The sequence below is a fragment of the Apis mellifera genome, linkage group LG4 (assembly GCF_003254395.2).
Source record: "Apis mellifera strain DH4 linkage group LG4, Amel_HAv3.1, whole genome shotgun sequence".
In the NCBI taxonomy this organism is placed as follows: Eukaryota; Metazoa; Arthropoda; class Insecta; order Hymenoptera; family Apidae; genus Apis; species Apis mellifera.
In genome coordinates, this window is record NC_037641.1 from 5,036,058 (window position 1) to 5,052,614 (window position 16,557).

Consider the following 16,557-nt stretch of genomic DNA (forward strand, 5'->3'; position numbering starts at 1 on the left):
TGCATTTTTAATCTTAAAATTAATCTTTGCTTACCACTTTGAATTTTCACCCCATTTTAATTTAAAATATTTTATAATTTTTAATAATTAGTATGACTATATAATTAAGATTTTATCTTAATTTTACGATTACTTTTAATAATTTAAAAAAAAAATCTCTCTAATACATTGATCAGTATCTTGACACAAAATCATCGAAATATTCGTAATGCACGTGATAATGATACAAAAAAAATTTATCGGTAACATAAATGCAAGTAAACACGAGATTTTCATTCGTAAATATTACGATTGATTAAAAAATATGATATGAAATAACATGAGTGTCATGAGTTCACGGCAATGATATTTTCAATGTTAAACTTTGAATTCTAGATATTTACATCCTGTACCCCGCTTTTTTTTTCTTTTTTTCTTTTTTTACCTAATAGTATAGAGTAAAGAGAAATACTTGATTAATTTAAATTTTATATCGTTATTAGAAGATTAAATATATACCAAAAATTAAAAAAAATAATTTAATTGTTATAATCGATGATGTATGGTGTATCACTTTCTAATTTATAGAAATAATTTTAATTTTAATATATTCTATAATTATTTTAATTTATTTTAATATTATATTATAATTTTAATAATTCCAATATGCCAATAATTTGAATTTTATAATTTAAATAAAATTTATATAATATTTGATATAGTTTTATATTTTCCTTCAAATTTAATTATTTAATGATAATTTCAGGTATAGGAAAAAATAAATAGACAAATAGATATACAAAAATAAATTATATTCATAAAGAAAATATATTTATTAAAATATATTTCTCAATATCATTTATTCATTTTGTGCTATATACTCAAATCTCAATTTTAGTCTCATCTCTCTCTGTCCATTTACATTCTTTTATATACATATACATATATAAATTATTTTCCATTCCAATACATGCATAACAGGTTTAATCATTCACATCACGAGCGGTAATATTTTAAATATATTTAACGTACAATTCTATAAATTCACACATATACAACATCAGTTTAAATTAATAACTAATTAGCGAACGAGCAATGGCTTCACACTTGGACATGTAGATTTATCCGTATCAACATCCATTTTTGAGATTGTGGCTTGTAAAATCGTCGTCCTGGACTGGCATTTCTGAAAAGAGCATAATTAATTATTAGCTATTGCATTATTGATGTTATCAATTAATTTTTTTACATAGATTATTATACAATTTCTACATAAAAGAATTTTTTGTAAAAAGTTATGATCTATAAAAATATATTTAAATAATTTAAAATAATTTAGTAGATATTGATCAACGTATAATTTGAGTGAATATGAATCTTTTTCTATGTTATCACAATATGCAATGTCAGATACTTTCATTTCATTCAAAAAAATAATTGCAAAACTTATGGAAAAGTTATCACGCTTCACATCCGGTTTTCCTCACGATGTTTTCACGATCTTACGAAATAATTATATAATATCTTATTTCCTTTCAAAATTATTTTAGTAAAAATATCAATAATGATATATTGATATCTAATGTAATTCAAGTTTGTTAATTAATTACATTTTATAGATTTTTATATGAAATCATTACTTGTCACAATAAGTAACAAGAAATATATTAATTTTATAATTATAAAAAAATTAAATATTTTAAAATACCTTTAATACAAAAATCATCCAAAATCTTTAACAATTTCATAAACAAAAATTTTAAAATAAATAATCTCCATATCTTCCCTTATCTTCAAATTAAAAATAATCCTACTATTATGTAAATCACGAATAATAATCACCTCTTCAACATCAATATCTACTTCCTCGAGAACCTCATCTAAAGTAGATACTAAATGATTCACATTTTCAATTGTGAATACCATCGGTGGTTTCAATTTTAAGATATTATCATCCGGTCCATCGCTGCTTATCAATATCTTTCTATCCTTCATCCTGGAAACAACGTGCTTGGCTTCAGCTGTTGCTGGAATTCTCTCGATCCTATCACGAACCAACTCGATGCCCGCGAACAATCCAACGCCTCTTACGTCACCGATTATCTTTCGTCGCTTGGCAAGTTTCCTTAACTCTGTCATTAGATGATTGCCAACCTTCAACGCGTGTTCTTGAAGATTCTCCCGCTCGATCACTTCCATCACGGCATTGGCTATGGCACAGGACACTGGATTCCCACCATACTAGAATTTGAAGAAATTTATTTCGTAAGTTAAATGATTTTTCACAAAAGAAATGATTAGATTAATTTCTATTCTATTTTATCACATAAGAAAGATATTTTCATAAAAATATTATCTGGTATACTGTAATATTATCACGTAAGAAAGATATTTTCATAAAAATATTATCTGGTATTTTGAAACATTGAAGAATAGTTTTATCATATTATTTTGTTCGCATAGGGTAAATAAATTAGATTATTTCTAAAAATAGACAAGATTTATACGAGTTTTCTAATTATGGATTACTTAACAGATAAAAAAATGTATGAAACTTCGAATCAATTGCAACATTGAAAACAATAAAAAATATTAGTTGGAATATTTTAACTAAGAAGAGCAGCATGTTTCATTGCAAAACAATTACATTAGACGATAAGAAGATCATATATCATGAATCACCTGATATTAATTTACATCAACATCATTATATATTTATAGAAATAACTGTTTCATATAAAAACTGACTTCAAGGAGAACACATTCTGATAGGTTTATCTATAAATAAATAAAAAAATATACAATAGTGGAACGGATATGAGAAATCATAAAAAAAGAAAATTAAAAAAATTTAAGTTCTTACCGTATTGAAATATTCTATTCCACTGTTCTTGAAGCTTTCAGCAATGGCTGGGGTCGTAATCACGGCCGCTACCGGATGCCCATTACCCATAGGTTTACCTACAGTGACTATATCCGGAATCACGTCTTCACCATAAAGTTGAAATGCCCACATGTGGCTACCAACCCTTCCAAAACCAACTTGAACCTCGTCCGCGATACAAACACCACCAACTTCTCTTACATATCTGCAATTCAATTAATTAATTAGTTATTTCATAATTAACGTTATCAACGTATAATAAAGATATTCAATAATTCAAATAAGTATCGAAATATATTTACTTGTACGCGTTTCTGAAATAATTTTGTGGAGGTAGAATTTGCCCACCAACAGACATTAAACTTTCCGCGATGAATGCACACACTCCTTTTCCTTGATTTTTCAGATTCTGACAAATATCTTTAACATCATTGGCATATTTCACGCCAAGATCTTCTTTGGGATAATCGATTTCACGATATTTTCCTCGATAAACATCAGGACAAGGTGCCTAGAAATAAAAATTAATAAATAGAAGAATTTATATCACTTGATAAACGAGTATCACTTGTAATCGAGTATTTATTTAATTTGATATTTCAGACAATTCAATAAATTGGATATTATAGTTAAGTAACTTGATATAGCAATAAAAATTTTGTATTTAAATTTTTTTTACCACATGAACCCAATCTTTCTTGCCAGGCCCGTTTGGATGGTTGAATTTGTATGGTGAAATATCAATCATCGATGTCAAATGGCCGTGATAAGCACTAAAAATGTAAAAAAAGTAATAATAAACTACATCTTATTGTATCTTATTATCAATCATTTCAATACTATTGTTCTATTAAATTCTAATTAGATTTTTTCCAGAATTAATTATTTAAATAATTAATGCACTCTATCATTTTTATGCACTATATCATTTTTAACCTAATATATTTACATATGTTTATTCTATCTCGTTAATCTTATTTATTTTCTTTAATAATTTAAAATATTTTACCTGATCAAAAAGATTCGTTTATCGTTTTCATATAATTCCTCATTTTAATATTTTTTTATCACTATGAATACATATAAATAATTTTAGATGCAAAATTTACAGAATATATCTAAATACATATCTTATCATATATCCACGTAACACATATAATAAATAAAACTAAACTTCAATTTATGTAATTTTTATAATTAATTTTTACATATTAAATTAAATAATTTTATATTTCGTATATATTTTTTATATAATTTTTCTTTCTCTCAAAAAATTTCTTTTACCTAGCTTTTTCAACATGTCTACAAGTTTTCTTTTTCACTTTAGAATATTTAATAAATGAATTTATTAATAATACTTCACAAATAAATAATTTTAAACTTGAAACTGTATTTTTTTTCCGTTTTTTCTATAAATTATTGATAAAATACATTTTACGCATAAAAAACGACTAAATAAATAGAATTTAGTACCTGTGGCGCCATCTCGCGTTTGGATCCACGAAGCTCCAACTAGTTAATAGGAATACAGAACATGCAAGGAGATATTCGTGCGACAAGGAAAGCAATATTGCGCGAAAAGGACGGAAGATACGTGCCACTAACTTTGGTTATGCGGCTCCTAATACCTCCCATATATCGAAAATACATTAATAATTAATTTTTTATTAAAAATTTCTGCACTTTTAGGTTCGTATCGTGAATTTAAGATATTAAATAATATTCTCATATAATTTTTAACTTTAAATTCTTTTCAATTATCATTATTAATAAATAATTAATTCATATGCGAATTGAAATTATCGACGTAATGCGTAATATTCTTTTTTCATTAATAAATAATTAATTAGGAAAAAATTCTAAACTTTTAAGCTTGTATCTTGAATCTAAGATATTAAATAATATTCTCATATAATTTTTAATTATAAATTCTTTTCAATTATCATTATTAATAAATAATTAATTCATATGCGAATTGACATTATCGACGTAATGCGTAATATTCTTTTTTCATTAATAAATAATTAATTAGGAAAAAATTCTACACTTTTAAGCTTACATCTCAAAGATAGAATGTTAAACAATTTTCTCATATGAATTTTAACTTTAAATTCTTTTCAATTATCATTATTAATAAATAATTAATTCATATGCGAATTGACATTACCAATGTAATGCTTAATATTCTTTTTTCATTAATAAATAATTAATTGGGAAAAAATTCTATACTTTTAAGCTTGTATCTTGAATCTAAGATGTTAAATAATATTCCTACATAATTTTTAATTATAAATTTTTTTCAATTATCATTATTAATAAATAATTAATTTATATGCGAATTGACTTTACCGACATAATGCGTAATATTCTTTTTTCATTAATAAATAATTAATTAGGAAAAAATTCTACACTTTTAAGCTTGTATCTTGAAACTAAGATGTTAAATAAAATTCTCATATAATTTTTAACTTTAAATTCTTTTCAATTATCATTATTAATAAATAATTAATTCATATGCGAATTAACAGAATAAATAAATAGAATTTAGTACCCGTGGCGCCATCTCGCGTTTGGACGCACGAAGCTCCAACTAGTTAATAGGAATACAGAACATGCAAGGAGGTATTCGTGCGACAAGGAAAGCAATATTGCGCGAAAAGGACAGAAAACACGTGCCACTAACTTTGGTTATGCGGCTCCTAATACCTCCCATATATGGAAAATACATTAATAATTAATTTTTTATTAAAAAATTCTAAACTTTTAAGCTTGTATCTTGAATCTAAGATATTAAATAATATTCTCATATAATTTTTAACTTTAAATTCTTTTCAATTATCATTATTAATAAATAATTAACTGATATGCGAATTGACATTATCGACGTAATGCGTAATATTCTTTTTTCATTAATAAATAATTAATTAGGAAAAAATTCTACACTTTTAAGCTTACATCTCAAAGATAGAATGTTAAACAATTTTCTCATATGAATTTTAATGCAAAATAGTTCTCAATTAATTATTTATTAATGATTATTACAGATAGCGTCGCAAATTTTCGGCCTATAATTGATAGTAACAATCAATTTATTCATTTAAATAATAACAAAATTATGAATAAAAATTATATGTGAATGTAGAGGAAGAAACAACGTTTGAGATACATACATTTATATTTAGAAATAAATCTCTTAATAATGCAAAATTAATGAAAAAAGAATATTACGCATTACGTCGGTAATGTCAATTCGCATATGAATTAATTATTTATTAATAATAATAATTGAAAAGAATTTATAATTAAAAATTATATGAGAATATTACTTAACATCTTAGATTCAAGATACAAGCTTAAAAGTGTAGAATTTTTTCCTAATTAATTATTTATTAATGAAAAAAGAATATTACGCATTACGTCGATAATGTCAATTCGCATATCAGTTAATTATTTATTAATAATGATAATTGAAAAGAATTTAAAGTTAAAAATTATATAAGAATGTTATTTAATATCTTAAATTCACGATACGAATCTAAAAGTGCAGAAATTTTTAATAAAAAATTAATTATTAATGTATTTTCGATATATGGGAGATATTAGGAGCCGCATAACCAAAGTTAGTGGCACGTATCTTCCGTCCTTTTCGCGCAATATTGCTTTCCTTGTCGCACGAATACCTCCTTGCATGTTCTGTATTCCTATTAACTAGTTGGAGCTTCGTGGATCCAAACGCGAGATGGCGCCACGGGTACTAAATTCTATTTATTTTCTTTATACACAGAATATACATATGTTTTTACATATCGTATATGTAAAATACGTTCCTTATACACGTGTATTTTGAAAACTATTGTTTTTAATAAAAATTTATAAGTTAGTGAAGATAAAATGCATTCATTATAATATTAATAATTAATAATTTTATAAAAAAATTTTATAGAATCAGTGTGGAATATTATATTCATTAAAATATGAATAATGCATAAACAGTCTATTGATCATTTTTCAATGTAATGACTTACTGATCAAGAACGATCATATCCTTGTTATTGGTGTAAGTTTGAGCAAGACGAAGTGCCAGATCATTAGCCTCGCTACCTGAATTCACCAGGAAACAGACAGATAATGGTTCTGGAAGAAGTGAAGTCAATCGACGAGCACAAATAACTAAATCATCGTGCAGAAAACGACTGTTCGTAGAGAGAAGAGCCATTTGTTCCTGACCTGCACGCACTACCGTTGGATGACAGTGACCCACTGTAAATTTAATTATTCATTAGTAATTAAAAGGTAAAAAAAATATATAATTTAATAATTTTTCTTTAATAAATGCTAATTAACTAGATTGTTAGAATTTTGAACTTTTGTCTTGTCAATAAAATTTTTAATAAAAATATTTTTTCTTCGTAATTTTTTTTTAATGATTTCTAATTTGTTTTAATAATAAAATTTTGAACATAAATTTTCTATATAAATTTATAAGTTTTTAAAATAAAAAAAAAATAAGACGAAATTCATAAAAGAATTTGTTTTGTAAATAAAATATATCAAATGATTATTGATTAAAATTTTTTTCTCTTACCATGAGCAACATTATTAATGCAATCCAAATAACGATATCCTTTTTCATCGTACATGTATTGTCCTTCAGCTCGGACGATTTTCAAGGGATTCGATTTATAAAACAGTTTACATGCTTGTCTGTAAAACGATCGTTTTCATGGAATGATAACGCGATAATACAACATCAAGTAAGAACGTAGAATTAATCCAATATTTACCCAATATATCGGTCTCGAAGTCGGATTGTTTCTGATTTCGGCATTTGTTCCAATGATTCAGCCATGTTTGATAATGATTTAATAGAATTCTTGATTAAATTCTAAGAAAACGTGATAACATTTAATGATTTATCACATATGAAGATTACGGAGGAAAAATATGATAGGTCACATTTTCTAATTTTTGCAGCATGGTAATTTTTAAAATAGATTTATCAAGGTATTTCACTATATATAGGGGAGAGATGGCATGAAAAGGGTATATAATGAAAGGGACATTATAAATTTCTTAAAGATAGAAAATCTGTCTAAGACGATTATCGTTTTGTTTCATAGCAATATTCGTGCATATACATTTGCATCTAATTTTAAGTCATTGTCAAACATAGTATGAATTGTCAATAATATGTAATTGAATTTTTTCAATATCAAAAGTAAAATTTCTAATAGTTTTTAAAACATTTGCGAAATATTGTTATTAATGACTAATTTCTTTCATATTATTTAAATAGATATTCATTCAAAAGCAATAATATAAATTATCCAGTATTTTTTATTTACTATTATATTATAAATAATTAACGAAATAATATTAATATAATATAATATAATATAATATAATATAATATAATATAATATAATAATAAATAATATTAATATACTGTCTCTTTCAATGGTTTTTTTCAGGACAATCAATTTATGAAAAGAGAAAAAGATACCTCTTAAATATAGAAGAAAGAAAGTTAGTACCATGTACATTTATAGCAAAACATTTATATCATAGTATAAACTCGATTTTGTTATATACATGGTCAAATCTGATTATGATAAAAATAATAATCAAAGTAATTCATGAATAAATTAAATATTACGTTAGGATTAAGAAATATTTATTAATTCAAACGTTTCAATAAATTTTAATGGTATGTAAAATATTTATTATTTATTATCTGAGGTTGATAAAATATTCTGGTAAAGAAAAAATTTATAATAAGTATTCATCATCTTTTAACAATGGAATCTTTTAATAAAATAATATTTTGATATTTTATTATTATATCATTATATATTATGATCCATCAATATTATATGTCATATATTCATACAATATAAAGTTTCAAAATTTTTATTGAAAATCTTAATAAAAATAATAATCGATTTATAACAATTTATAAAATTCTTATAATATTTTATAAATTTAAGAAATTCAAGAATCATTAATTCAAGAAATTTACAGAACTCAGCTTATGTATATCCTTAAAAAATAAAAAGAAAAATATAATAAATAAATAATATATGAAAAAATAAATAAATAAAAATTAAAAAATTTATGATAATATAAAACCTTTTATTTTTGTATATCCTCATATTTTCTATTATATAAAAATCCTCAAAGAATCAATACACATCTATAAGAACAATAGAAAACAAATAAGTTTGACAATTGTTGTCTTAGCTTAAAAATAAAAATAATAACAAGAATGAAACAATAACAATTAATAGAAAAGAGAAGAAAACGCGTTAAAGGTCCTGAAGTTAAACGTTTGCTAGAATGAGAGGAACAGAATCAGCCAGATCGTACCTGAACGCTTGAGGTAATCGCAGTGTCACGGTTCTTCCGAATGCAGTTGTCAGCTGAGTGCCGCGACCTAGTCCGGTGACGTCATATATAGTGCGTTGCTAATTTTCGGCCAGACTGGTGGGGATAATAATGCGCGCGCACTCACCTTCTTGCCTCTCTCACCCCACCATTTCATCATGGCAGTCTTCAATCTCGTGGCACGCGTACGCATCGAAGATCATAATCAATTGAGATATTTTTTTATTTTTCTTTTTCTTTTTTCAATTATCAAGTATTTTTAATGCTCCTCCTCACGTGCTGCGAAATATTGGATAAACAAGAAAGTAGTAAACGAAAAGGAATAAAGAACAACGTTCAACATTTTTTGGTAATTCATATTTTTAACGGCTATGTTTCGCTGAAGTGGAAATGTTTGAAAAGCAAATAATTTGGGAAAAAGAATCCTAATATAAACGTGCGTAAGATTGTTAATTTTTCGTGAAATTCTTCCAAAGTGATTTGTAGTGATTTTTTTGTTATTGTTTTTTTAAAACGGTTAAAAAGAAAAAATTAGAAAGTAAAGGTAGAACGATTAAAGTAAACAAAACAGAACAGTGTCCAGAACGATAAATTAAAATTAACGGTTGTCATCGCAGTTTAAAATAAAAGTGTAATAATATTAGAACTTTCTCAATATTTGAAACAATCCTGATATAATTTTAAACATTTGCGATAACGAAAAAGTTAAAATAGAGTTTCTTTTCATGAAAAAGAAACGTAAAATGTATTTTGTGTCATATTGCAAATAATAGTACTAAACAACGTAATTTGTTTACTGTTACTATGAAACTATATATATTAATATATATATATTAATTACGTATAAGTAAGAATTCTCGAAATTGCTTGCTATTATTATCGTATTGTAATTTATCACTTTTATTATTATCATATTATCGATATCATATTGCATCAATAGTTATATAATTACAATAATAGTTATTATATTACATAAAATTAATCCAAGTCATTTTAATCAAAATTTTAAATGAAATATTCACACATAAATTATGAATTCAATCAATTTCATCATCTTTTTTATTTTTAATTATTCAATTACAATTATATTGTAAATATAATATTGCTCTTCATAATATTACAATAAAAAAATTTTGATATTTATTCTTGATTAGTAATTATTATCATTTTGAAGTATAGACTTCACATTGCTATATTTTTTCTTTATCTATATGATAACGATAATAATAACAATAATAACTATAACAATAACTTACCTAAAATAAAAATAGCATTAAAAAAAAAGAATAGGAATTTTTTCGTAAAATTTTCTTAAGCTGTTTTAGTATCTTCGAATTTTTGCTAATTTTTAAAATTCCATTCGTGAAAGAAGATTCTTTTTTGAATATTTTTAAAATTTCCTTATATTGTAAATTTTTAGGAATCTAAATTAATTCTTACTTAATCAGCTTTACTCTATATAAATAAGCACTGGCAAATTATTTAATATTGACAAATTTTAATATATTTAATATTGAAAAATTTTCAATATGTACATTTGAACACGTTTCTCAAATTTCTCAAGTTATAGCTATTATTTATAAATATCGTGTGATCAACATGTAAGTTTAGCAGATTAAATTTATCAAATACAGTTTATATAATCTCAAAGGAAAAATGAATTAATGTATTTGCAATTAAAAGATTATAATGTTATTATTATAAGATTATCTATTATTAAAATAAATTTTTTCTTAATAGTTTTTTAAAGTCATTATTTTAAAATATTAAGCTTCTTTAATTTTAAAATATTAAATTAATTTGTTTTAAAAATTTGATTAGATTATTTTTCTTTATGGAAATTTTCTTTTAACTCGGTTTCTTTCTTTTAACTCATATTTTTTTAAATTATGAAACAAAATAAAATAAAACTTTATCTATATATTTTAGAATTTAGAAAAATTTTTACACAACGATATATTTATTATAGATAATTGTCGACAAACACGCAAAACAAGTAAAGTCTATTTTATTTTACGACTTTCAATGAAAAAAATTGCTGAAGGCAAAGTTTACATAACTCAAACATTTTCAAACAATAATATTTTCAAACAATGATCATATTTTTAGATTTTCTTTCTTTCTTTCTCTTTCTTTCTTTCACTCACATATTTTTATAATTATGATATTTACTATTTATCGAACAAATTTATTGTTTTTATTTTTAACCTAATAATATCCAATCATAATCGTAATTCTAATTATGATTATAACTTGATAAAAACAAATTATTCTCTCTAAATCGATATTTCTAATGGAAAGTTTCTTGACCGCTTTCGTCACTATCATTGTTCGTGATATCGATGCAAACAAATATGAACAAGTCTATTCATCGATCGCACGTGCAAATCGTTGAACAAAACCGGATAAATAAAGCGATAAATTTGATAAATTTTCGATTCATATTTCTTTTTTTAATATTTTTAATAAACAAGCTTTTTAGAATGAGAAAGAATAATTTTTCCTCTTGAAACTGGTTAGCTTATTCTCACAGTTTAAATTAAATAAAAAAATAAAATTTAAAATTAAATTTTTCATTAACTTCAAAAACTTAAAATTTCAGAATCTTATTTTTTTTAAAAACAAGTAGACTTTATTAAAATGTTAAAAACACAAATCACGTTATTTGTTAAAATATTAAAGAGATAAATCACGTTCTTTGTTTGTTAAAATGTTAAAGAAATAAATCATACTGTTTGTAAAAAATTAAAGAAAATTTATGAATCTAGATATTAACTTGATATCAAGTTCAATTAAAATGTAATTTTTTTTTGAAGAAAGGAAAAAGAAAGAAACGACTCAAATCTTTTTGATTAATAAATTTATATTTCATGAAGAATTGCGAAAATCTCAATTTATGATTCTTTTTCTTGCACTCTTGCGCTGTAACATCTCAGGAATTTTCCATCCATGCAAACTGTTATCGATGTTCTCGTTTTCAATCATTGGTCTTATCTAGTTGCAATGAAAAACGATTTGTACTTACATATTAGAAATTTCGCGTGCTTCTTGGTAGATCAATGAATTTCAAATGCAATATACTTAAACGTTATTTACCTTTATCCTTAATAGAATTTTAAATTAAGCAATATTATTTCAATATTAAAATTTTACGTAGAAGATGACTGAATGACAAGAAGAAAATTAGAATATGAATAGAATAATTTCGTTGAGAAGAGTTCAGAGGATAAGAAATAAAAAAATGATAACGATAACCTTTTAGTTACAGTATAGAAGTCGAAAAATATCAAAATTTTCTAATATTGTAAAAACCTTGCCTCTAATCTTTCAGATTTAGTACAAAGATAACTTGGGAAAATTAAGTAGTTCAAGGAAATTATTGAAATTTTAATTTTTAAACATATCATTTGACTATTTTAATAAACTTAATGTAATGTAAATTAAAACAAAACATCTTTTAATTTAAGCATCTTTATTTTTTATCTTTACTTTACAAGAAAATATCGTGTTCATCAATATTTTATTTCTTCGTCTTTCATCTATAAAATCGGATACATTGTTTGATCACGATATTCTACGCACGAGATCAACGACGATCGCAAACAATAACACGAGCAAAAATATGTACGACGCACGTGCCGCACGTGGATGATAATGATACGCACGTGATAGCTTGCTATCAGCTAGTTAATCTGATTGATAATTGTATGATATCCTAGTACTACATTCATCGTAAATAGGAATATTCGTACCTCGATAAAAATTCTTTGCGTGCCAACGGAAACGGAAAAAGAAGTAGAACATGTTTGATTAAATTGTCGTCGATAAATATTATTTGATATCTTGTAGAAATTTTTCTTTACAAACTAATCTTTAGAAGATTTTATTTATTATCAAAATAATTAATAATAAGGTTTTAATATTAGAGATAAATTACGCAAAAATCATTTTTTTTTATAAATAATTATAAGTATCCGCTACTTTTATTAAATTAAATTCTTCGTGAATCAAAAAGGTAATTATTGTTATTATTGATTGTCTATTGATTGTCGAGCTTAAAAAATTATGAGAGATAGTTTAAAATTTAACTTAAATATAGATTTTTTTTTAATATTTATATAATATTACAAATTTTTTTAACATTGAGATGATACAATGATTTTTATTTTTTGAATACGAATAATTTTTTTCCTATATTTTTTATTTATTCTCTCTATATATTAAGAAGAAATCTTTGATGAATGGAAAAATTTATAAACGGATAGAGGAAATGTATAAAAAAATTCCACATTTCATTGAAGTATCTTCGATAAAAAAATTACGTAAATTAATAATGTAAATATTTTATAAGCAGAATGTCAAAGTATTCTTTACATTTAAAAACTAAATACAAATAACATATTAAAAATTCAAATATGAAAAAATATGCAGAATATACGTAATATGCAAAAAAATTTATTTAAAACAAAAAATACATATTATAATAGTTAAATAATAAATATGTATATTAACAAATAAATTTTGAATGAATCACATACCAACTGTTTTCTATTATATCTTGTGTCCCTGAATCATGATTAAATAATTGAAACGTCCTAGGGGAAATGAAACGCGATCATTAATTTTCATGATTCTGATTTATTTTCTATTTGATTTGTAACAAGAAAATATATTCATCTTTTTAATTAACAAATCGTTTAACTTTCATAAAATTTATTAACAATATATTAAAAAGATTATTGGATCAAACTTTATCAAGTAAAATTTTTATTATTTCATTCCAGATATAAAATATAGAAAATTATGTCAATATCTGGATGCTTTTGAGAGTACAAAATTGTAGATAATTCTCTGTTTGTTATTCTATGTAAATTTGATTCCTAGATATCGTTCAAGTTTCATTTCATGTTGATTTCTAGACAGTAAGCAAATTGAAAATTGTTTTATAAGAGACTATTGGTTAAACGGCATATTCCTCGTCGAGATTATGTATTCTACTTGCTCAAAGGTCATGTTACACATATCTACTCATTGATAGCATGTTTTTTGATAATACGAATGCACTAAAGCGGAATGAGCTTATAGTAAATCATAAATTTTCTATGCTATTCTTTGCTAACTTGTTCAATATTTTGAAAGATTTAATTTCAAGTAAAATTTGTCTTGTGAAATTTCAAAATTCGAAATTTTTTTTTTGTTTAAAATTCCATTGAATCAGAATTTTTAGTTTGAAAATCAATCTTTAATCGAAGGAATGGAATTATGTCACTGCATCAGAATGTTATATACACGATTACATAATACCATAATCTTTCAATAACGCCTCAATTTATTGATAACGCATAACAGAGGTTGATAGTTAGCGGAATATTAAGTTGACATAGTTCAATTGTTCGCGTTTGTGAATTTTTTCCTTGGATGTATCATTTTCTAATTTATTGAATATTTTATGTTTAAACTGAATATAATAATCGAATATAACGTCATAAAAAAGTAATCTATACATTTATAAATATCTATAATAATTTATATATCTAGAAATATCTATTAGACTCATTTCTTCTTCCATATTTTTCCAATGATTAATTCACTTATGAATATAAAAATAATAAATTTTTCATTTTGATTTATAATCTCTAAATTCTCGTTCTCGAATAATTCTGCAATGAAAATTTTTCCAAATCATACTCTCCAAACCCGTGTTCGTTTATTCTTCGAAATAAATTATTCACACGTTTCTTAAATAACGATTTTGGATTAATAAAATGGATTATTAACATTTGCTTTCTATCCAAAAATTAATCTTTATCTTGAAAAATTTATATAACTTTCGATTTAGTATCTTTATTGAAAAAAATACCATCTTCTAAAATTATCTACTTCACTGATAATTTTACTATTTTTTTATCACGTAGAATATGATAAGTCATCAGGTAGTTCAGCATTTTTATTTAATATGATGCAACATTGACGTTTCGAAATTTATCCTAATCGGAAATGTTGTCATAAAACATATTGATTGTAGATATTTTCTTCACTACATATGGATATTCCTCATTCCAAAAGTTGTTTAATTCTTTCTCCATGTCGATCACCTTTTCGTCCAATATCAGAAAAGAATCTTTGATGAATGCTATTTTTTCTAGAAAATATTGATGAAAAACTATACAAAATAATCAGAGTTCGCGAAGTGATAACCATGGGAATTTTAAGATAAATTTGAATATTTTTGATTTTTAGAGATAATTCGTGAGACATAGAGATATTACTGTACTTGTTATTTTATCAGTGATTAATTTTATTTTATTCAGATTACTTTGTCTAGACTATTATGAAAAATAAAAGTCAGATTGTAGATAGCCCAAGATTTCTTTGATTTCTTTGTTTTAATTTAATCTGTTCAATTTGTTTATTCAATTAAATTTGTTGCGAAAAAACGAGCAGAAAATTGTGATCGATTGAAGAATAATAAAATAAATAGAAATTTAGTTGCATTGCGTAAATGGTTTTGTTTGTAAAAAATAATAAAAAACTGGACTGTTTCGAAATCATTTGATTTCAGTTTCATATTTTCTTGTTACATATTTTTTCATTATTGTGTCAGAATAGTGTAAACATATTTCAGAGACTGATCGTAATTTGCGATTGCTTTTTTAACATTAGTAACTAAAAATTTATTTTGAAAATATTGAAAGTCAAGCATATAATATCCAAAGAATATATATAATGAACAAAGAATATATATAATATTCTTATCAATATTTTATAACATTTACTATTTCACCAATAAATTGAAATATAATATACTTAAAATATACATAAAAATAAAATAATTATAATATTTATCAATTTGCATTCAATTTTCTTTCTTAAATTTTTTGAAAAAAAAAATTATGAAAAATATATTGAATATTAAAAAAAACTTTGTAAATAATAAAAAAAAAAAATGATGAAAAAAATTACTCGTTCACAGAATCGCAGTCGGTAGGACTCGAACCTACGCTCCCAGAGGGAATCTGATTTCTAGTCAGACGCCTTAACCACTCGGCCACGACTGCTTCGATATTGGGTTATATAAAATTGAAAGTTTTATAGTAATGTTAAATGATAAAAAAGATACATTGTATATATTAGAAAATAATTATTAATAAAAATATATAATAGAATATTATGTTCTCGAAATATATTTTATTATATTTCAAAAAGTATTAGTAAATTATTACCTCTCTTGAAAATGCAATTAAAAATATTTTAATTGTATAATATTAAGAAAAATATATTAGGATATTAAAATAACAAGTTATCCATAA

General features: G+C 23.8%; 1 protein-coding gene and 1 non-coding gene across 2 annotated transcripts; both read right to left on the minus strand.

Annotated features, from left to right (window-relative positions):
- Positions 1-774: 774 nt before the first annotated feature.
- Positions 775-9,344, minus strand: LOC408817 (alanine--glyoxylate aminotransferase 2-like). The gene is made up of 9 exons (XM_006560586.3): positions 9,230-9,344; positions 7,648-7,748; positions 7,449-7,567; positions 6,889-7,123; positions 3,543-3,636; positions 3,166-3,374; positions 2,843-3,068; positions 1,822-2,220; positions 775-1,165 (listed from the first exon to the last, which is right to left on the minus strand). Exons 2-9 carry the CDS (start codon positions 7,710-7,712, stop codon positions 1,061-1,063), a joined length of 1,452 nt encoding a protein of 483 aa, XP_006560649.2. The 5' UTR covers positions 7,713-7,748; positions 9,230-9,344; the 3' UTR covers positions 775-1,060.
- Positions 9,345-16,223: 6,879 nt separating this feature from the next.
- On the minus strand, positions 16,224-16,305 carry TRNAS-AGA. The gene has a single exon. It is a non-coding gene; the product is annotated as a tRNA-Ser (tRNA).
- Positions 16,306-16,557: the final 252 nt, after the last annotated feature.

Bases quoted from the DNA above. Each gene is read 5' to 3' on its own strand.
- LOC408817 (XM_006560586.3), bottom strand. From the start codon at position 7,712: ATGGCTGAATCATTGGAACAAATGCCGAAATCAGAAACAATCCGACTT. The intron at 7,568-7,647 runs GTAAATATTGGA...ATCGTTTTACAG, and splicing joins CTTCGAGACCGATATATTGG to ACAAGCATGTAAACTGTTTT. The intron at 2,221-2,842 runs GTAAGAACTTAA...TTCAAATTCTAG, and splicing joins GAATAGAATATTTCAATACG to TATGGTGGGAATCCAGTGTC.